A 21,111-nucleotide genomic window follows, 5' to 3' on the forward strand; every position below is an offset into this window, starting at 1 on the left:
GTCATCTGACGTGGGTAGCCTCGCAAATTCGTCCCGCATCAAGCAGGTCTCGAGCTTGAGGTTATATACAACATAGATCATGAATTCGGTGATCCTCTTCACCTTCGCCAGAACTGGATAGTCTGCACCACGCAAAACGATGGTACACCCGAGATCCCTTGGGCATCCCGAGATGTACATATAAGTTTTTCTGCGACCATTGTGCACATAGGTCTTCAGATCCACACTGCCGCAATGGCCCGTTTGAACAGGAGTCGTGACAAGTTTGTCCATAGAGGTAATGATCCTTGTCTGCGTGCATCTTGAAACCGCTTCGAGAACCGAAGGCTTGACGTTGTATACATCCCGTCCGCCAACTCCCACAATGCAAAGCCCATGCTCATCCATGTCATCATGTCAGCCCATGTCATGCAGTAAAACCAACAAGAATGTAAGACCAAAAGGAACGTTGAGATTCATCATTCATTGCTGTTCGTTATTTGCCTCCGGATGATTGTTGCTGTTGCTGCCGTTTGCATTCTCCTCCGGTGGAGGCTTCATGTGCGAAAGGTGGTGTTCAATCCGTCGATTGTCAAAGTACGTAGAGTGGAACTGGTGCCAGCAACTGGGATTTCAGAGGTGCCTTCTGGGATGGAGGTGATGGTCACATTGTATAAAACAAACATGTGTACATAAACCCTTCTACTAGCTTGGCACGCCGCCCATACCCCTCGGGAGGTTCCGGGCCAGCCCTCGGAGGAATCCGGGGCAACCCGACGCGGCGTTAATTAGTAATAATAATAATAATAATAGGGCGATTGGGCCAATCAGAATGTTGGAGCCTGAAAGCGTCCAGTCATCATTCAATACGGTGACATTTCCTCGAGAAATTGGCTGTCATTGCTTGGAACCAGGATTCGTTGGTCAATTCAGAATGTGTGTGAGCGCAATGCCAGTTCCAACAAGGATTTTGTCATCCAGGCTTTCAGAAGTGCAGATTCGTGGCGGCTTGAAGGTGAAATCATGGTAGATAACTGTACGGAGTAGGGGTAATGATCATGGAAGTACAAAGACCAAAGATCAGTGTGAAAAAAATCGGTGATTGATCAAACTTTTTCTGCCATTTCAGTTTGAACCAATTGATAAAATCAAAGAGTCAACACTCAACATCTCTCAACAAAATCCAACCTTGGCCAGCTCCCTAGTCACCTTTTCTTTTCCTTCGAACAGGATCAGACGCCATCCCTATCCCTATCGCTCCTCGTCTTCCTAGCTCCAGACTTCCTTGACAACTCAGATCGGGCCCCCCCCCTTCATTCCTGGTGCTTTTAGCGGCTAACGCCAACTGCCCCTCTCTTCCCCTCAGTGAACAAATTGTTTTTCCCCTTCGACGCCAGCTACTAGAGACAACTGCATCGATTGCGGAACAAAAATTTGTCCCTTTTCGTCAAAATGGGCTCTCCTTACGATCATCTCAGCAATCAGCTGAAATTGCAGTGGCACTCAAAGCTGCGTATCGACATGGTGCCTTCAAGGAACTTCCGCCGCACTTCCATCATCTGCACCATCGGTACGGTCGCAATGCGTCTTCCCACCCCCCCCCCCCGGCTTCTGGACATGGAACATAGCTGAACCAATCCAATTGTAGGTCCGAAGACGAATTCGGTCGAGAAAATCAACATGCTGCGAGAGGGTATATCTTCATCGCCAGTAGACTCAATAAGTGCTCGTCGTCGCTGACACGACCTCCCAGCTGGTCTCAATGTCGTTCGCATGAACTTCTCGCACGGCTCATATGAGGTGCCTGCCTCACTACTTCATGACTGCATGATCGTAGAGCTGACGTGACGGCGGTAGTACCACCAATCGGTGATTGACAATGCCCGCGAGGCTGAGCGCATCATGCCTGGTCGCCCCCTTGCTATTGCCCTCGATACGGTTAGTCCCGGAGCATCCGACTTGGTGGTAATGTATTCTGATGAATCTGAGGGGAACAGAAAGGTCCTGAAATCCGGACGGGCAACACCGTAGGAGACCAAGACATCCCAATCACTGCCGGTCATGAATTCAATGTCACGACGGATGAGCGATACGCGAAAGCCAGCGATGACAAGAACATGTTCGTTCCATCCGCCGGTACCCCCAATGGACGTAGTGCGTGGCGCTGACAACAAACGTGGTTGCTAGGTATGTCGACTATAAGAACATCACCAAGGTGATCGAGCCCGGCAAGCTCATCTATGTCGATGACGGAATTCTGTCTTTGAAGGTCTTGGAAATTGTAGATGACAAGACCCTGCGCGTCAAATGTCTCAACAGCGGTAACATCTCGTCCCGCAAGGGAGTCAACCTCCCCGGCACGGATGTCGATCTCCCCGCGCTGTCCGAGAAGGATATTGCCGATCTCCAGTTCGGTGTGAAGAACAAAGTGGATATGGTGTTCGCGTCGTTCATCCGGCGGGGCGATGACATCCGCCAGATCCGTAAGGTCTTGGGTGAGGAGGGCAAGGAGATTCAGGTGATTGCGAAGGTCGAAAACCAGCAGGGCGTCAACAACTTTGACGAAATCCTGGAGGAAGCCGATGGCGTCATGGTCGCTCGTGGCGATCTGGGTATCGAAATCCCGGCACCTCAAGTGTTCCTGGCCCAGAAGATGATGATTGCCAAGTGCAACATCAAGGGCAAGCCGGTCATCTGCGCTACTCAGATGCTGGAGTCCATGACGTACAACCCGCGCCCGACGCGCGCCGAAGTGTCCGATGTTGCCAACGCCGTGTTGGATGGTGCTGATTGCGTCATGCTGTCGGGTGAGACGGCTAAGGGTAAATACCCCAAGGAGGCGGTCACCATGATGCACGAGACCTGCCTGTTGGCCGAGGTCAGCGTGCCTCACTTTAGCATTTTCGACGAGTTGCGCAACCTGTGCCCTCGTCCCGCCAACACTGTTGAGGCCATTGCCATGTCTGCCGTCAGTGCCAGTCTGGAATTGAACGCTGGCGCCATCTTGGTCTTGACCACCAGGTGAGTGTGTAGTGATGACACGTCCTTGACGAGGTGATTCGAAGCTAAACTTGGTCCAACAGCGGCAACACGGCTCGTCTGCTGGCCAAATACCGTCCAGTGTGCCCTATTATCATGGTGACGCGCAACCCGATCGCTGCCCGGGTAAGTTGAAAGTGATTCCTGCCCAAACAGGAAGTACATCTTGCTGATTGTGCGCCCACAGTATTCGCACCTGTATCGCGGCGTGTATCCGTTTATTTTCCCGGAGGCGAAGCCGGACTTCAACGTTGTCCCCTGGCAGGAGGACGTTGACCGTCGTCTGAAGTGGGGAATTGCTCAGGGCATCAAGTTGGGCGTGATCAACCGCGGCGACAGCATCGTCTGCGTGCAAGGATGGCGCGGTGGCCAGGGCCACACCAACACGATCCGCGTTGTGCCTGCCGAGGACAACCTTGGCCTCGTGAGGGATTAAATGGGCCGCTTCGAATACGAAAGGAAACGGAGCAGGTCTCGAGAGACGGAGGAACGTTCACTTGGACGACCGGTCAACCGGCCGACCGTCAGTGGGACACCATGGCACATGAAGGGCTGAAGGAGCAACCTTTTGCGCAGACCCTGGGGGTTCTAATCATTCGCCGTAAGCGCATCATTGTGTAATTTGCGATCTGTAATGACGTCCACAGTTAGCACTTCAGTCCGGCTTTGTGCATTGGCTCTGATTTGTTTTCATAATAGATAGACAAAATGACATGCTTGCCATTTGTTTAGACCATACCGATAAAGTATGTATAGAACTTGTTCAGCATCAATCCAAGAGATGGAACTTCTCTGGCCACCGTTCTTCACATTTAGAAGAGATATCAAAGGCAAACGTTTTTCTTGGATTCATATTCCGACGATTAATGGGATCTCCGCGTGAGGAGAAAAAGATCGCAACATAATCCATAGTCTCCCCCCGCCCTTATCGGCTTACTTCGGGAAAGGGGACTTGGGACACGAGACGGCGTACACAGTACAGTATGGAGTTAGGTTAGGTTAAGCTGAAGATCCGACATCATCCATTCGCTGATCCCGATCGTTGTCGATGCAATGTGACGACAGATTTTGCCGATTTATTCGTCCTGGCTCACTGCAAGGTACAGACGGGATATCTTAACATTTCACAAGTCACTACAAGCCGAGGTTGGAAAAAAAAAGAGAAGAGACGATGAGGAAGTTCCATCAGCAGAAAAAAAAAAACTGCAAATATGCCACGCTGGGTTGATCCTCTTTTGAATCCACGTAGGTAATGTCGGATCTGGACTCATCGGGAGAAATCTGAGGATCGAGTGTTAGCCTAGGTAGGGGTAAGCCCTGACCCGAGGATGTATTCTCCGTCGATCCGATCCGGAATCTGCCGAGACTTACTAACTAGATCCGATATATACAACTCCAGATTCCAGCATACCGAGCTGCCAGCATGCTAGAATTACCTGATTCGTTCGTCCGGTAACCCTATATCTCAATGCATTTGTCTCAAGTCTACATACCGATATTGTAATAATAAAGTCAGACTCTGAGCGGGATGTTGGATAGTGAACGTGTTCGACGTGAAGAGTGATCTTGGCTGCCATGTACTCGTACATGTACTCCGTACCTCTAGTTACATACAGATCGATTGAGAACAGAAAAACAATGAACAGTCCGTTAAGCCCTTGCCATGGAAATATCACACACATCCTCATGCAATTGACATCACATCCCGTCCGCCAACTCCCACAATGCAAAGCCCATGCTCATCCATGTCATCATGTCAGCCCATGTCATGCAGTAAAACCAACAAGAATGTAAGACCAAAAGGAACGTTGAGATTCATCATTCATTGCTGTTCGTTATTTGCCTCCGGATGATTGTTGCTGTTGCTGCCGTTTGCATTCTCCTCCGGTGGAGGCTTCATGTGCGAAAGGTGGTGTTCAATCCGTCGATTGTCAAAGTACGTAGAGTGGAACTGGTGCCAGCAACTGGGATTTCCAGTTAGTCCGAATCTTTACAACCGGTGACAAACAGGGAAGACCTACTTTGGCGCCTGCAGTACATAGCGCGCCATCGCTTCGCGGAAGCGACTCTTGTATTCCTTTGGACTGGTCACGGTAGGTCGATTCTTGCCTCCACCAGCAAACCCGCGGTCTTTGATCCAGGACTCCAACTTCTTGTCCCATGTGTAGGTTCGAATGCAGTCGATGATCCCGACGACGAGCTCGTGGCGTTGCTCGTCGATCGCAATCATCAACGAATAGTCCATGACGTTTTGCCGGCCAAGGAACAACGTGTCGTTCCACACACTCTGGCTGAGGAGTTTCTTGGAGTGCTCCCGAGCGAATAGCGGCGTCTCGTAGATGTAATCTACCATGTTCTCGTCGAGCAGGACCTCGTCGCGCTCGCCCGTGCTCTGCACCTTCCGGTTCCGCATGGATCCCTTCAGATCAAAGATGCGTGTCGGGGATCGGTCGTAGAACAGGTTCTCCATGACGAGCAGGAACCAGTTGAACTCCGTTCCCGTCGCTGGATTCTTGATGATGACTTGGTAGAAGCCAAACATCTTGGCGATGACGGACGGCAGCTCGTGGAACAGCGCCTCGGACATGATTTGGAAGTAGGCGGGCGCGAACTTGAGAAACGCCTGAGTCTCGATGTGTGACAGCGATTTCATCACAAATCGGTCATCAAGCGTCTTGAGGAACAGGGACTTGGTCTTGCCGCCCTTGGAATCCCACTTGGCGCACCGTGAGAGGGATTCCACTATGCGGTCCGCCACGCCACACTTCCTGCGCAGGGCATCGAATTGCTCCGCATAGAACACCTTGCATAGCATCTTCGCTTGCCCTTCCTGCCATTGGTATTTGAGGTGCGTGCCCGTCTCCCGGAGCAGCGCCTGCTCCAGTCGCTGCTCATTCCGTGCTTCTGGAGTCAAGTCCGGATTGCCCTGCTCTTCATCGAGCTTGTCGTAATGCTCCTGGATACTTGCCAGTTTTTCCTTGTAATCCTGAGAGTCCAGCGCAAACGCAATCAGCGAGCTTGGTTCATCCTCGCGCACGATGATATTACAGTCCGCAAAAACGTGATCAGAAACCCTCAGCGGATAGTCCAACGGCTGCCATCCACTAGAAGATCGTTCCGCCCAGAAATTCGTGAGCATCCTGACGAGCGTATTCCGTTCATGTTTGGGAAGGTCTTTCAAGTCAATGTCGTCTTCGGGTGACAACTTCGACTCCTCCGGCGACTCGACTAGTTCCGAAGTCTGATCTTGATCTTCATCGCTGTGGGGTTCCTCTAACTCAGGAGTCGCTTCCTCAGCCATCGTCGGCTGCTCTGAACCCTCCGAAGGAGCCGTCGGCTGATTTGCTTGCTCGGGCTCAATTCCTTTGCTGCTGACATTGGTGTCCGCCTGAGACGAACCTTCGTTCGGCGGTTGATCTACATCATTCGACGGCGTCTCTTTGCCGTGGGGAGATTCTTCACCTTCGCCAGAAGGCTCGCGTTCTTCCACAGCTTCCCGAACATTCTTATACACCTCAACAATAGCCTTCGACGACGCCATCGGATACGCCCGCGAATGCTTGCTCTTGGCAGCCCGTTGCAGTCTTTCCCGTTGACGCTCCTTTTCGAACTCTTTGCTGAGCTGCTCGAAGTGCCGGGCGAGGCTGGACACCCGAGCGCCACCCTTCTTGCCCGACACGGACCGGGGGATCAAAGAATGGCCACCTGCTGCAAGTTTTCCGGATTTCAAAGCACCCAAGCCAAGGCGTTCAGACAGCTTCTTATCCGCAAATTTGGTCTTAGCGTCCTGTGCAGGCGGGCTCGGGAAAGGTCCTGGAGTCTTGCTGTTGGAGCCTGGTTTCAGACTTGTCGCTGGTCCTTCGCCGTTGACTTTATCCTTCGACGTCTGGATTGGTTGCGATTGCGCACGGAGCAACGGCGGCGATCTCGCTTTTCCGCTTGACCGTGTGCCGCCCTCTGCCAGCCTGGGAATACCGGAGGGTGTCGTAGAAGACTGAGCAGGGCGAGCTCGGATGGTGGGCCTCTGGCGACTGTCAGGATTGTCTGTCAGCTCAGGTGAGGGTGTTGCGCCAAGTCTGTCACCCGGGTCTGAGGGTGGTGTCCCAGCTTCCGTAACGTTGACCGCATCTGAATCTGAAGTGGATTGAGGGCGCGCCTCGTCCTGTGACGTCGGGGATGATTGGACAGCAAGATCCAGATGCTCAGCCTCTCCCTGGCTGCCGATGGCCGGAGGAGAAGTCGAACTTCTCTTGAGATCCGAAACGGCCGTCTTATCGGTCGGTTTTTTCTCTGTCGACTCCGCTCCATCCGTGCTGGTGTTAGTTTTGTTGTTGGAATGTTCCTCTACAACCGAAACCAACACATCCTGCGCCTTTTCCGGGGACAAGGTCATGTGGCGCACTGATTTTGACTTCTCGGATTTCCCCTCAGTATCCTCGGCTTCTCTCTCCTGGCCGACAGTTGGAGATTCCTCTCCCGACGCCAGGGTAGTGGCAGATGCATCCCGATCGAGGAAGATCTTCCGCAGCTGGAGTGACGCCAATCGTTTGATATCTTTCTCTGATGGGAAATAGTCCTTTTCAAATTCGGCGAACGTGTTGTCCCACTCCACGACTTTCTCTTGTACGGATCGCAGCACCTCGTTGAAAGGAGTTACCTCCCAGTAACGCGAGTTCATGTATTTGTCCTGCAACTGCTTGATCAAGCTGGCATGATCATCATTCGCTTTCTTCATGAGCGCTTCGGTCTTGCTCCGACAATCTTCAACCTTCTCTGGCATCACGCTCTGGACGTTGATGCCTTTCAGACGAGCCTTGACTGACACCATGAACTTGTTGATACGATGCTCAGACTTCTTGTAGATTTCATTCCGGAGCCGAAGGTCGTTGTCGACTTTCCAAGTGACTCGCGTCCTGGGCACAATGATTTCCAAAAGGTTGATGGGATCGTAATGAATGCGGACAGCCATATCCTTGAATCCGAAAAACCGCAAGTGGTCGCGGTGAATGTCATGAGGACAGACACCGGCCCTCGCTCTGACGTTTACGCTCCAAAAGGATAGTTCAAGATATTTTCCAAACGAATATCTCCATGTGCTTTCCGACATCGGCATGACCTGCGTCTCGTTGCCGCAGATCTTGCAACAACTCCACATCAAGATCGTATCTTGCAGGCCGCGAAGCTTGGAAGGATGAGGCTGAACGAAGACGCTGATCTGGGCCTCGCCGTGAACATACTGACGATGATGGTCGATCATGGTATTCTCACAGCTGTCGGCCGCGCATACAGAATGTGCTTCGAGACAAAGAGATTCCACATACTGGCCGAGCGTGCAGTCTGCTTCGAACCTTCGATCATCGCTCTCATGTTCGTTGTAAAATTCGAGCGCAAAGATGTCGGGCCCTGAGCAAGGGATGGACGTTGTGGTACACACTAGGCTATAGAGGACGACAATGTTTTGATGAGCGTAGGGGTCGAAGAGGTTGGAATTGCCCGAGAGAAAAGCCTCCCATTGACGCTTTTGTGTTTCGTAGTTATGCAAAGCACGATCATACTCCGCATCATGGACTGCATGCAGCACTTCGCGGACCTTTTCCGGAGCATCCTCCGGCGACTCATGCACCATCTCCGGAGTGATGAGCACGAACTTGTGCGACTTGTTCTTTTCGTCCCCTTTGCTCACCGGTGGGCGCCGATCGCGTAAGCTCTTCAAATACGCCAATCTGCGTTCCAGCTCCCGAGCACGCATCAATAGATATGGAGGCTCGAACTTGACGAGGGGTGACGCAGAAAGAATCCTGGTTTCATGGGTTTGGACCAAGTCCTCATAATATGTTGGCATGGGGATATCATCAGGAACTTCCCCTTCCATAGTTGCCGCTGCGAGATCTCCTTTGGCGCCGTCTCGAGGCTTATCCGCGGCATTTGATTCAGGAACATCCCGTTTATCGGTTAACGAATCCCCGGACGCTAGACGCCTGGTACTGTTGGCCATCTCGTCCTTTCTGAGGACGTCATCTGACGTGGGTAGCCTCGCAAATTCGTCCCGCATCAAGCAGGTCTCGAGCTTGAGGTTATATACAACATAGATCATGAATTCGGTGATCCTCTTCACCTTCGCCAGAACTGGATAGTCTGCACCACGCAAAACGATGGTACACCCGAGATCCCTTGGGCATCCCGAGATGTACATATAAGTTTTTCTGCGACCATTGTGCACATAGGTCTTCAGATCCACACTGCCGCAATGGCCCGTTTGAACAGGAGTCGTGACAAGTTTGTCCATAGAGGTAATGATCCTTGTCTGCGTGCATCTTGAAACCGCTTCGAGAACCGAAGGCTTGACGTTGTATGCCGTTGCGATGTTCGCCTTCTCCAGAAGCTCGAGGGCTAGGCCTGACACTCCCTTCTCGACAAGCAACAGGTTCGGCCGGAGCGCCGCGATTCTGTTGACGAGATTCTCCAAAAACTCTCGTTCTTGTCTGATGACTGGTTCCAAGCTCATGAAATGCTGTTGATGGCGGGCGTATTCAATGGGAAAGGTGATGATAACGATATTCGGGCGAGGAATACTTCGCGGCATGCTCTTTGTTGCGAGGTTTTTGGTGAAAACAAGCCCGGACACGTATGAAGTGTCACCAGGGCGTCCGCCAGGGATTTTCTTCAGTTTGACATAGTGACGGATATCCATATCATCGCCACTCTGAACGTCGGGATTCACGTCATCAGTGGCTCTCAAGAGGATCGGCAGGAGGGCGGTCTCCCAGCTATTCGGTCGAGGAACAGAAGCATCTCTCAGGAGTTGTCGTAATAGCTTCCGGACGTGCTCCATGCTGACCTTGTTCAGTTCGATCGCTGGAGCACTTGCCCCTCTCATGGACGAACTCCGCGTCATTTTGAACCCGCTCCGGGGTGCTGTTGAGGCTGAATGATTGGCAGTGCTAACGTTCTGATGATCCTGATGTAGGAGAGTACCGTCTTTCGGCGCCCTCGGGGAAGTTCGGTGATGAACGCTGCTAGCCACACTATGGGTGCGCCGTCGACCTGTACGGGGAATATTTAGACCACGAGAACTGTTGACGCTGCTCTCGTCGGGATCACGTGGAGAGGTATAGCCTGTGCTGCGATCACCTAACCGTGGGCGTCCTTTCTTCACAGCTGCCAGGAGGCCGCCAAAGGATGCTTTCTCCTGGTCACTGTTTCCCTTCGCCAATGGGCCATCTGAGACTGCCGAGAGTAAGCTCGGCTGCTCGTCACCGCTTGATGCGTCGTCTGAAAGGTACTGCGCCAAATCAGGATCGATGATATTATCCTTGTGAAAGGCCGAGAGGCGAGCACCCTGGTTGACATCTTCCAATGCACGGCGCTGGAAGGGAACTCGGTCTTCATGGGAAAATTTAGGGCCGCGCAGGTGTTGTTGCCGCGAATGATGCCGCTTGTGACCCATAGAGTGAGTTCTCAGACCCGTAGAAGACCGTACCGACCTTGACGAAGTCGGCCGTGGCTGGGGCCGATCAGAATCAATTTCCAGAACAGCTAACCGAGTGTGACCGTTTTCTGTCTTGCGCCTGGTTGCCGGAATGGCCATTGTGGGCGTCTTGAGTACATGCTCCATCGACTGGGACACGATGGAAGACGTATCATCATCGTCGTCAGGCCCACGATTACCGAAGCCGTTCGATGACAAATCTGGAGTCATAGGCTTCGCCGTAGCCGGCGCAGGATTTTGCTCAACATCCGAATAATCGGATGAATCATAGTCGTTTGCCTTGATCATACTATCGCAAGGTTTACAGAGACGAATAGAGCCCGACTGGCCGAAAATTGAACCTGGAACTAACACGGTGCATTTGGAATCGAAAATCTGGCCACACGTGCGACAATGGTGCTTCCGACGAAGGAACGTTGTGAATGGCTCTCCACACAAAAAGCAATCTTTCGCGTTCTCATCTCGCATCCAGAACTCTTTGCTCAACAGGTTTCTCCGAAGGTGAGAAGGGTTGGTCTGCCGGGGATCCGTCGGGCCGACTGAAGATTGGTGCTGCAACGATGAGGTGCTGGGGTTCTCGGTCACTATAGTCGGATTTGCGGCACCGTCGTTGGATGACGCGCGGGAGATGATATAACCTGGCAATCGGCCTTGGCTTGGTCGTGTGCCATGTCTAGCACCAGAGGTATCATCCAAAGGTTTCGATGCAACACCGAGTTCGCTATCGCGGTCTCCCAGAGAAGTGACACTAGTTAAAGCCGTCGAGGTCCTACCATCTTGAACAGAACCGCCAAGGCTAGATACTTTTGTGCCACTATTACTGGCTGAAACGGTCACCGGGGATTCACCCTCGGAGGGAAGGTGAGGATTGGACTCTGAATTTCCATGCAACGTTGCTTGAAAGCTCGGAGTGCTCGTGCCTGAGCGTCCATCACGCTGCGAATCCAACCCAGATGACGCTGCGGCCGATGAATCTTGATTGCTAGCCCTCGAGTCCTCATGAACTCCTGCATCGCTCTCGAGCTTCCAATTTTGCGAGGAATCGAGAGACGCTTGCCTTTCACGATATGGCTTCCCAACCAAGACAGGAGACGTGGACTTTTGACTGTTGGGACCACCGGAGAGGTCGCTGAGTGATGATTGCAAGGACTCTTCACTCCTTTCCACAGGTGGCGAGACTGCTCCGTGAAGCGCCTGCAGCTTACCACCGTTCGGTATCCCGGCCGAGCTTGGCGAGTCGGTTCTGACTGCGTTCACTGTTACCTCAGCTACCGTAGGATCAGCGGCGGTCACAAGCGTCGGTACAGGAGATTTAGCACCAGTCGCCGATGCTACGGACACTTTCGAAGACACACTCGCCGGTTTTGAAGAGAGTTTCGACCCCCGCAATCCTGGAGCGGCAGAGTGGCTGTCGACGACTGTGGATTGGGCTTTGGATGCTTGTCCCGACTTCGGTTGGAAAGTGGAGGTGTCTGAGGCGCCGCGGGAGGATGAATCAACGTTTTGTGTTTTCGCTGTTGATGGGTCGACAACCGATCCGTCCGAGGATTTTACCGAGCCACCGACAATGTTCTTGACTTCCCCGACGGAAGCCCGAAGTCGACTGTAGAGACTGCTGAGTCCGCCGTGGGGGTCGGCTGCGGCACTGCTCTGCTCGGCGGTGCCTGATGCAGGAGGTTGGGCAAACTCGTTGAAAACGGTGAGAGATTCAGACTGATACGCGGCGGTGTGTATCTGATCCAGAGTCTCGTTGAGGTGCTCACGTTCTGCCCGCGTTGATAGCGACGAGCGAGAGCCGCGGCGTCCGAGAGGAAGGAAGATGGAGGATGCAGATGGACTTGACGGCTCGGCGGGCTTTTGCGAAGACATCATGACGAGTCTTGCGCGTCAACTGCCCGAGGCAAATGAACACAGGACAGCATCGATGCAGTGTTAAGTATAGTAGTTATTCAATCATCATCAAGTCTCCGGAATCGAGTTAAACCACCGAGTATTCGTACATTAGGTCAGCATGGATCTAGCTCATTCGCGCGTCGATTTCGATGACATGCGATCACATATTGTCTGTTCGAAGTGGTAAAATCGACGAAGCAGACTTCACAACAAGAGAGCGGTGACGCGGAGATGTGGTTAAGCAGGCTTCATGTGAACGGTGAAGCCAAGCTGTGGCGTCAGCAGCCAATCATGTTCAGTTCCGGTATGATGATTCCTTATTGGGTCTAGACCAATATTACGTTATCACAGCACGGTGTCTTATTGGTGCACGTGACAACGCGGGGCTTGACCTTCTGGTCGGTGTGGCTGATGCAGTATGTTTCCTATTTTGGACTAGTCTGATGCGTCAAGTCGCGTTTGGGACTGATCGACGTGAATGAGTTGAGATGCCGATGAAGCCCCTGTCATGGTCGGTCGAGTCTCTCAAACAGCAGACGGCAGTTACGGAGTACCAGTAAGCCTTCCCAGTACTAGTGTTGCTGCTATCGAGGCGCTTTTCTGTTCCGAAAGCTGCTTGAATCGGTTTTTGTGAAAAACAGCACAAAGAGCTTTCGGGATGGTCATCATTCAGATTCCGGTTTGTACTCTATCTTCCACTCCAGACGTTTGCTTTGTCTTTCGCAGCTCGGTCAATGATATAGCGTGGATTTCTTATTAACTGCCTGGATAAGCTTTTTTGCTGAAAGTGGATCGTTGCGAATCTCCCCGGCACTGAAATCCTCGAACATCTAGCCCGGATGCCAGCTGCAATTCGAAGACTCGTTCGTCTCGGCCACCCGTACATCTTGTGGATCGTGCAAGGGCTCGAGTCCTGATTGATGACCTATCATCCGTGAGGAACGCGCGCTGGGTGAGTGGCAACAGGTTGCGTGCCTTAGAACTCCTCTTCAAGAACATGACATATATTGACGGTTCTTGTTGATCGAAGTCGCCTGTACAAGTGCCTCGTGGAAAGGCCGCCGCCAATTGGCGGACATTATTGCTAGGTGTACAGAGGACTAGGTCTCGTTTTCCCGGGGCAGCCACGGAATTCCGACCCGTTATCGCCAAACCGCCGGCTTCACCAGCTTTCTCGAGAATCGAGCTTGGAAATCTAGAGTTTTACCATTCATGTACACCATTACGGCGAGCTGGAAGCGAGTCTTCAACGCGATTTTCGATTCCACTCGAGATCATCACGTTGATCAGACTCGCTCACAGCTGACTACAGTGACGATGAGCGCGCGCGACGTGGACCACGGCCAAGGTGCCAAACAGTCGCCGGCTCGTCCGGCATCTAGGTCGACTTCTGTTGGCAACAGTGGCGTAAATGACAACACTCGACAAGACTTCCGCGCGCTTTCTCCCTCGGAAACTCAACTGGCAAGCCAAGCGCCAGTTAGTCTTCGAATGTCAACCTTAGATGTTGGAGACACGAACATGAGCCCGGGACCATTGCGAATGAGTCACAAGCGTCGGTCAAACATGTTGTTATCCCACATTTCCCGTTCTTCCACCAAACCACAAGACATGACGCGTGGTGAAGTCCGAGATACCTCCGCTCCTCCGACTTCAAGTCCGACCAAAAATTCTGCTTTCTCAAGTCCGGCTGCACCGGCGACTCCTAAGAGGAGCGATTTCATGGAAACAGAAACTGTCCGGCGGAAAGACATCGGTCTCACTCCTCACATACCCTTTCGTACGTCGACTCCGAATGATTCATCCCCGGCAGCAAGGATGGCGGAGGATGTTCCGACGATTCCGAACAATCAGAGAGTTACTGGAACACATAAGGAGCCAGGCCCTGCTTTGCCCTTTGGGAAGGGAAACCAGGCGACTGGCGTTGAATCACAGCAAATAGGAAACGTTATGTCCCCTGTCGCCAAGGATAACGATGTGGAGGACCTTGGATCACCGCAAAAATCAAGCCCTGCTCCCTTTGCTGCAAAGGACACCAATGCAAAAATAATCAAAACTCCACAAGGGCGTGGCCCCGAGACGCCCATTGAGGAAGCGAATGAGGTGACAGTCTTGGGGGATTCACAGAGAAGAAGATCTGCTCGTTCTGTGTTCGGAACTAGTGATCATGCGACGAGCCCAGGAGCAGTGGAAAGCAGTGGGGCTGAGTCGGATGTCAACAGGAACAACGATGCGATAACCTTTAGAACACCACAAAATCAGAAAATCGCGTCTCCTGTTGTCCTGGAAAGTAATAGGGCCGAGTCGGAGGCAGCCGACGAACGGACCAATGCAGCAGCTCCAGGAACACCACGAAGACACAAGTCCGCGTCTCCAGTTACCCTGGAGAAGGACGGGGTCGACAGAAACAACGATGCGGCAGCTCCTACAACAGCTCAAAGACAAAAATCCGCGTCTCCTGTCGCCCTTGAAACGGATATGACCGAGCCAAATGTGGACCGAAGCTACGGTGCAGCAGGCTTACAGACACCACAAAGACATCAATCCCCATCTCCAGTCACCCAGGAAAGGAATGCCATCGTGTCAGATGTTGACAGAAGAAACGATACGATGGCTCCTGGTGCACCGCAAACGCAAAATTTCGCGTCTCCTGCTGTCCAGAAAAACGATGCAACGGACCGCCAAGCATCAGAGAAAGATGGCTTCGACACCGGCCAAGTCAACACGACAGCCCATGAGTCGTCATCACGAAGACAGCGTTCCAGGTCTCCTGATCCCGGTGGGATTGATACAAACCGATCAAGTCCGGCGCAGTCTGTGCCGACTTCAGTCACAAGAGAGCCTAAACAGAACCCATGCACTATTTCAGACCGGGGTTCATTGCGGGGAATGACCAGTATCAGGCACAAAGACATCCAAATCTTAAAGGATCAAAGGAAGCTTCTTGAAGACGGCTGGATACCTGCTGAACCCGGAAAACCGACGCCCCAAGGACACGCCCCGCTGGACTTGATTCAATGGTGGATCGAACAAAAGCAGTTATCTGAATCTACTCCAAAGCCCCAACCACCCTTTGCTGATTCGGGTTTGCCTACGGTAACCAGTCCTGGAACTAGGTCGGAGGACGACTCGGACAGCGAGTCATCCGCATACACGTGGTCTCCGAGTCCAGTTCCTGACCGCGAACCTCCCCCTTTACCCCTAGATAGCAGTCCGTTGCAGCGCGCTGAGAAGACGCCCAATGCTCGGAGCGTTGCAAGTCCACAAAGAGATATGGGGCATGGTGGACGGAATGCAAATGATCCCCCCATGTCCTCGATCAACGTTACACCATCGCATCCTCGGTCTGCTGACCAGGCAGAGCTATATCCTGCACAAATGGAAATGTCTTCACCTACCCCTATCACCAAGGAAAAGGCTGTATCATCCCAAGGAATCCGAGATCAGGGGATGCAAGATGATTCTCGGAACGAATCTGGCATGGACGCATCGATCCCTCTTCCTTTTGATCAGCCTGCTCAGGGTGACATGGCCGATGAGGTCAATATGGTTAACAACGACGCTGTATCATCCCAGAATATCCGAGGTCAGGCCATGCAAGATGATTCGGATAACGTATCTCTCATGGAAACATCAATCCCTCTTCCTTTTGATCAGCATGACGATGATGATGTCAACGATGTTGATGAACTGGAGGCCGAAAGACCTCATGTTCCTCAATCTACGGACAAGGTTCAAATTGTTGATACGCCATGGCGTGAGTCAGCTCGTCATGCTCAAGATCACGGCAATCAAAGTTTTCCTTCTCGAGGTCTGCCCATGCACCAGGGCTCCTCGGGGACAGCCAAGACATCATCACAGTCTGTGATTATGAATTCTTATGACAGCAATGGTAACCCTACGGTACCAAAGAAACCTCATATCCACAAAACCCACCACTCACCCGTGCGAGCATCTGACGGGACTGATGATGATAATGATGATGCACACGATGCAAGCATTCCATCACACCAGCACAGTCCACTGTCTCGCGATATTGTTCCGGACAGTCCGTGCCCTTTGACTCAAATATCATCTCCGGAATTCCCCCCATTTCCACAACTGCACAGATCTCAAGCTGCAGTGAGCAATGAGCCAAGAGCCTCGTCACCTGTGGTGATGGACGAGGTTCCAGCTGTCTCGCAGAAACGACAATCAGAACAGCTTGAGACTGACCAACCCGCGACGAAGCGACAAAGAACCCTCGATGCTCATGACATGGAGACTGAAGCTCCGCCAGGCCGGGAAGCTGAAGATCGCGAGGAAGGCAGCGAGAGCGTTGACGAAAGCGTCGATAAGCCACATCAAGTGTACAACAAGTTCAAGCGAGACTATCCCAGTTACAAAGGGGACTTCACACACTTTGCTAGGATGTGTTATAAGCTGCATACGCTGAGACAGCACGGTTTCATGCTCAAGTCTTTTCTCTGGGACGATTTCATCGTCCAGCACTTATTGCAATATAAAGGTTACGTGGAATCATGTGTCCATGCCGTTGAGAAGCCCAAACCGTACGAGTCATACTTCTGCGACAATTTTACCCGGCCGGAATGTCGAAAGCGCAGTCTAAACGTTCCCGCTATCGAACTCCTTGCCTCGCAATGCGAGGCTCCGGTGACGGTGGATATTCCGGGAGCAGGTCTTGGAGGTGCCAATCCATCGTTTACTGCTAGTCTAGCTGGTGAAGTGGGACCTTCCAAGGTCAGCCCGTCAAGGCGTGGCGACCGGGCAGACAAGCAGGCGCAGAAGCCCCGGATTGCGACGAGTATGGAGGAAAGTCGCGACGGTGATTATGAAACGGATTCTTCGGAGCCAGCTAGCCACGTCTCATCAAGTGTGAGCCAAGACGAGGGTGGCGGCGAAGCTGGGGTCCGCGAATCCCCCGTGTTGCCAAAACCACCCAGTACCACTGCCAGCCAGACTGCGGAATATGGCTGGCAATTGACGTTGGAAGAGAGCAGAGAGGCCAACCTGAGTGCGCTTACTGAGATCCTGCAAATGCCCTTGCCAGGGCCCGTTGAGCCCGGGTGGGCCGCTGACCCGGACACGCCTTTCAAGGTGTGGGCGCGGAGGCATGAGAACCTTCTCAGCGAAAAGCGGCGGCGGGGATGGACTCAGTTGAAAGTCGGTCGAAATGGAGTCATTCAACCGGAGCAGTACATCCCCTTGGATTGGGGATATAATTCTGGTTGGAGGTGGCCTAGCGTACGGGAGGAACAGACGAATGATCGGCGTCCTGCTTGATTCCGTTGCATAATAATATACACAGAGTATCTAGGTAGTGGTTTGTTTTCTGGTGTATGTTACTAGGAATCTTCGAGATACCCTTGTTAGTTTGTGCGAAAGATTTGATTTCTCTGCATAACTACGAGTCCTCCGTATCGATCTTTGGCAGATCAAGATACCTACGAGTACTACGTTTCGTGACGGCAGGGTCTTGTCGAGAGCATCGAAGGGAACCCGTTCGAGAAATTCCTCATCGAATCGCTCCAGTCTGACGTCATCTCCCAACACTGCTTGTTCCTCTGTGATTGTCCATCAACCGCCTAGAAGCGCCCATCCAATGTTTCCCCCACATTTCACGTTTCTCTTGGTCCGTGCTCGCATTTCACATAGCAACAACGAAGCTATGGGCGAGCTGGTTATTTTATTAGTTATTACCAATCACCCGCCAATTCTGTGGGTTTCTACGTACTAACTCCGTAGACCCTACTATCTACTCGTAATCCTTGTAATCCTTGCAACGTTCGTTCCCTACGGGTATGCTTATCTGATATTCCAATTCCACTCGGGATCAGGGGCCAACCGCTAGGAACTTGAAGTTCCCTTGGTCCGGACAATCCATGATGCAGCGATGCTACAAGAGACTCCAGTCATTGAGGATGTGTTCCCGCCGCCGCGACGATCCTGCGAGTCGAAGCGGCTGGAGCAAGTGAACTGCAGTGCATTACGAAGCTAGAGATCCTAGCTTAGATTGTTGCCATGGAACTTAGCACTTGGCCCGAGGAGTTCATGCAAGCACGGATCATAGTTCTTCGCGGACTCTGACCGAGCATGAAACAGAGCGAGATGGTAGGCTAGGCTACCGGGAAACGATGCATCGTTTTGCAAAGGAACCAATAGGTTCCTACGCCGTCAAACAATGACGAAGCGAATGCCGCCAACCTGTCGACAAAAAGGTCGGATCCGATTCGTCCCACATCCCGGGAAGATTCGATACTTTTCTCAAGATGCTCACCGTGAAGTCCGAACTTCCTACTCGTAAGACTCTGTGCGATAACCCAGTGTTACTAGCCTAGTAATGGTGTAATGACAGAACACTGAAATGTACAAGAGAGCATGGATTTGCCTGTAACTAATGTCGTGAAAGAAAGTGTGTAGAGAATTAACTCTGTCTCTATCGCTATTCCCAGCTTCGCCTTAAGTACCGTGAAAACTCTTCACTCCGTGTGGGCCCTTCACTCCGATTCTACCCGTCGTCTGCTCCGATACCGGCTCAACCGGAAATTCCGTATCCTTAGCGCTCTCCGTACGCCCAACATTCCAACAGACTCCGTAATAGTCCGTACAGTACGGAGTATACTACATTATGCCCGATGCCGGGTGCACCGCCACAGCTCAGCAGATCTTTTTTCTCGACCAAGCTTGAAGTGGAAGGCCAAAAAACAACTTCCGCGCGTGCTTGTGGCTTGAGCAGGGCATGGTGTGGCTAGTGCGCTGCATGAACCGGTGAACTCAAGTTCCATCGGCCGGTCTGCAGGGTGGTTAGCCACAGTTTCCACTTCCCCCTGGTCAAAGCGTAATAGGAAAAGAAACTCAACTTTGAAAACATTTGCCAATGCTTCCTATTGGTTTTAATGCCATCTTAACCATGCGCTGATCGGCATTGAGAACCCCCGCTCAACAATTGATCGGAATTTGGTTGATCTTCCACTAGCGCAGAACCCCCCGCCTGATCTCCTCCGGCAAGTCCAGTCTCTCCAAAACGGCAAATGCATGCAAGAAGCTTCTGTGGCTAGTGCTGTATTCTCGTAGGTTTTTGGTTACCTTATTCGATAACCTGTGGCTAGTGCCTGAATTTTGTGAACTTTCCCATGTGGCTAGAACACGGTTGGAGTGGGTGCACAGCCACACACATGACTCAAAACAATGGCTTTCTTCGAATGAATGGCGTCTCGTTTCGTCCTGCCTGCCTAATTTGGGTGGTTCTTTTATTTGTTTGGATCCACGAGAGGATGGAAAAGAAAAAGCGATCGGCAAGCGAACGAAAAAAAAAAAAAAAATTAAATTCGAAGAAGGGAGAGAAACTCAGAACAAGATTTATTTTTTTTTCTTTTCTTTTTTTTTCACGAAATGGCGGTTACTGCTTGTGCTTGCCGGATGAACCGCGCATTTTAGGAAAGTTTGGCCATGACGATCGTCTCGACTGGGAAAAAAACTGCCACAGCTCAACTCTGCTGGATTTTCAACCCTGAGAGAGCCGCAAAATGTATATAAGCACCTAATGGACTATCCAAGATGCTGGATTATGCGTACAGCAATGCAGAGAACTGTGCTATCAATGATCCGCTCTTTGCTTATGTTCGACAATCACTCAGAGAACTACTCTCCAAATTGCTTTAATGTCAATCGCTAGTCTTCCTTGTTCTTCGAGTAGCAACATTTGCATGTCGCCTTTCCGACGTCAACCGTTGGCTTCTGGGTTGAAACCGTCTCGTTCTTGGAGAACCATCGCCCCATCGCTTTCGTCGGCTGCGCGGCAGTCGGTCCGGCGTTTGTTCGGCTTATCCGAGAGACGAGGCCCTCGGTATGTGAAGGAGACATTCCAGCACCAGTCAAACTGACTGATGTGCAGATCACCCACGCCAGAGATAATGGGGCATGTGATTGAACCGCCCGGCGCCACCTCCCTCGGCGCCGAGGGAATTCGCATCAATCCCGAAGAGTGGTACCCGCACTACCAGAGCTGCATGCAGCACTTCCTCGACGTTGCGCAGTACACGCAGACGATCCAAGCACTGGCCGCCTTTCTCAACATCCGTCTTCCCTGCCAGCGCGCCGTCGATCCCGTGCTGCACTACGTTGACTGGTCCGGGCATCGAGAGTCGGACTACGTTGCCGCGCTGCAGTCGCTGCGGTCCAGCGCGGTTTCCTTGATCCCCTACATCCGCCGCCTCGTCGTGACGGGGTCAGATACTCCCGCTGTTCTCGGCGCCATGTTCGGCGACGCATGGGTCAAAGGCGTCGGGCCGTTGCATTCGCAGGAGCGCATCAATTACCTCTTTGCCGCCAAGAGTGGCGGTTGGCTGTCGACCAAATCTCAGTACGATCAGTCTGCCGAGGAAACGGTGCCGTTTCTTCGACCACTGCGCAATGCGCAGGAGTATGAGATTCGAGAGGCGGAGAGCCGCTGGAGTGAGTGGTTGGCAATGGAGGATTGGATGCTAGGGGCGCGAAGTCCATGTCCATGGGAAGGGGAAGGTCATGAGTAATGATTTGCACTGAGCATGGCGCCATTCGGGTTCGGATTGGGAGGCACAGTCTTTGAATTCCCCATTTGGTGAGCAACTGCACATGTCTAGTCTTTATCAAGACACCCCCTAAATGGTGTCGTTCAAAAAGGGCGTTCTAGGGTTCACTCTGTGCAGGGCTATCTCTGGTCTATCATCAGT

At 52.2% G+C, this 21,111-nt stretch overlaps 4 protein-coding genes across 4 annotated transcripts; 3 read left to right on the forward strand and 1 right to left on the reverse strand.

The window, feature by feature from the left end:
* Positions 1–1,431: 1,431 nt before the first annotated feature.
* Positions 1,432–3,454, forward strand: VTN31DRAFT_4647 (uncharacterized protein; the record flags this gene model as incomplete). Its single annotated transcript, XM_069405058.1, has 8 exons — positions 1,432–1,549; positions 1,628–1,672; positions 1,733–1,779; positions 1,837–1,917; positions 1,977–2,098; positions 2,167–3,000; positions 3,063–3,144; positions 3,206–3,454. The coding sequence occupies 8 exons, from the start codon at positions 1,432–1,434 to the stop codon at positions 3,452–3,454; spliced, it is 1,578 nt and encodes a 525-aa protein (XP_069260160.1).
* Positions 3,455–4,840: 1,386 nt separating this feature from the next.
* Positions 4,841–12,376, reverse strand: VTN31DRAFT_4648 (uncharacterized protein; the record flags this gene model as incomplete). Its single annotated transcript, XM_069405059.1, has 2 exons — positions 4,841–4,982; positions 5,040–12,376. The coding sequence occupies 2 exons, from the start codon at positions 12,374–12,376 to the stop codon at positions 4,841–4,843; spliced, it is 7,479 nt and encodes a 2,492-aa protein (XP_069260161.1).
* A 1,236-nt stretch (positions 12,377–13,612) lies between these two features.
* VTN31DRAFT_4649 (uncharacterized protein) lies at positions 13,613–17,683 on the forward strand (the record flags this gene model as incomplete). The annotated part of the gene is made up of 1 exon (XM_069405060.1): positions 13,613–17,683. The coding sequence occupies one exon, from the start codon at positions 13,613–13,615 to the stop codon at positions 17,681–17,683; it is 4,071 nt and encodes a 1,356-aa protein (XP_069260162.1).
* Positions 17,684–20,106: 2,423 nt separating this feature from the next.
* Positions 20,107–20,931, forward strand: VTN31DRAFT_4650 (uncharacterized protein; the record flags this gene model as incomplete). Its single annotated transcript, XM_069405062.1, has 2 exons — positions 20,107–20,246; positions 20,295–20,931. The coding sequence occupies 2 exons, from the start codon at positions 20,107–20,109 to the stop codon at positions 20,929–20,931; spliced, it is 777 nt and encodes a 258-aa protein (XP_069260163.1).
* Between the last annotated feature and the right edge of the window lie 180 nt (positions 20,932–21,111).

This window comes from Thermomyces dupontii, assembly GCF_041956625.1.
Source record: "Thermomyces dupontii strain NRRL 2155 unplaced genomic scaffold VTN31scaffold_4, whole genome shotgun sequence".
Lineage (NCBI taxonomy): Eukaryota > Fungi > Ascomycota > Eurotiomycetes > Eurotiales > Trichocomaceae > Thermomyces > Thermomyces dupontii.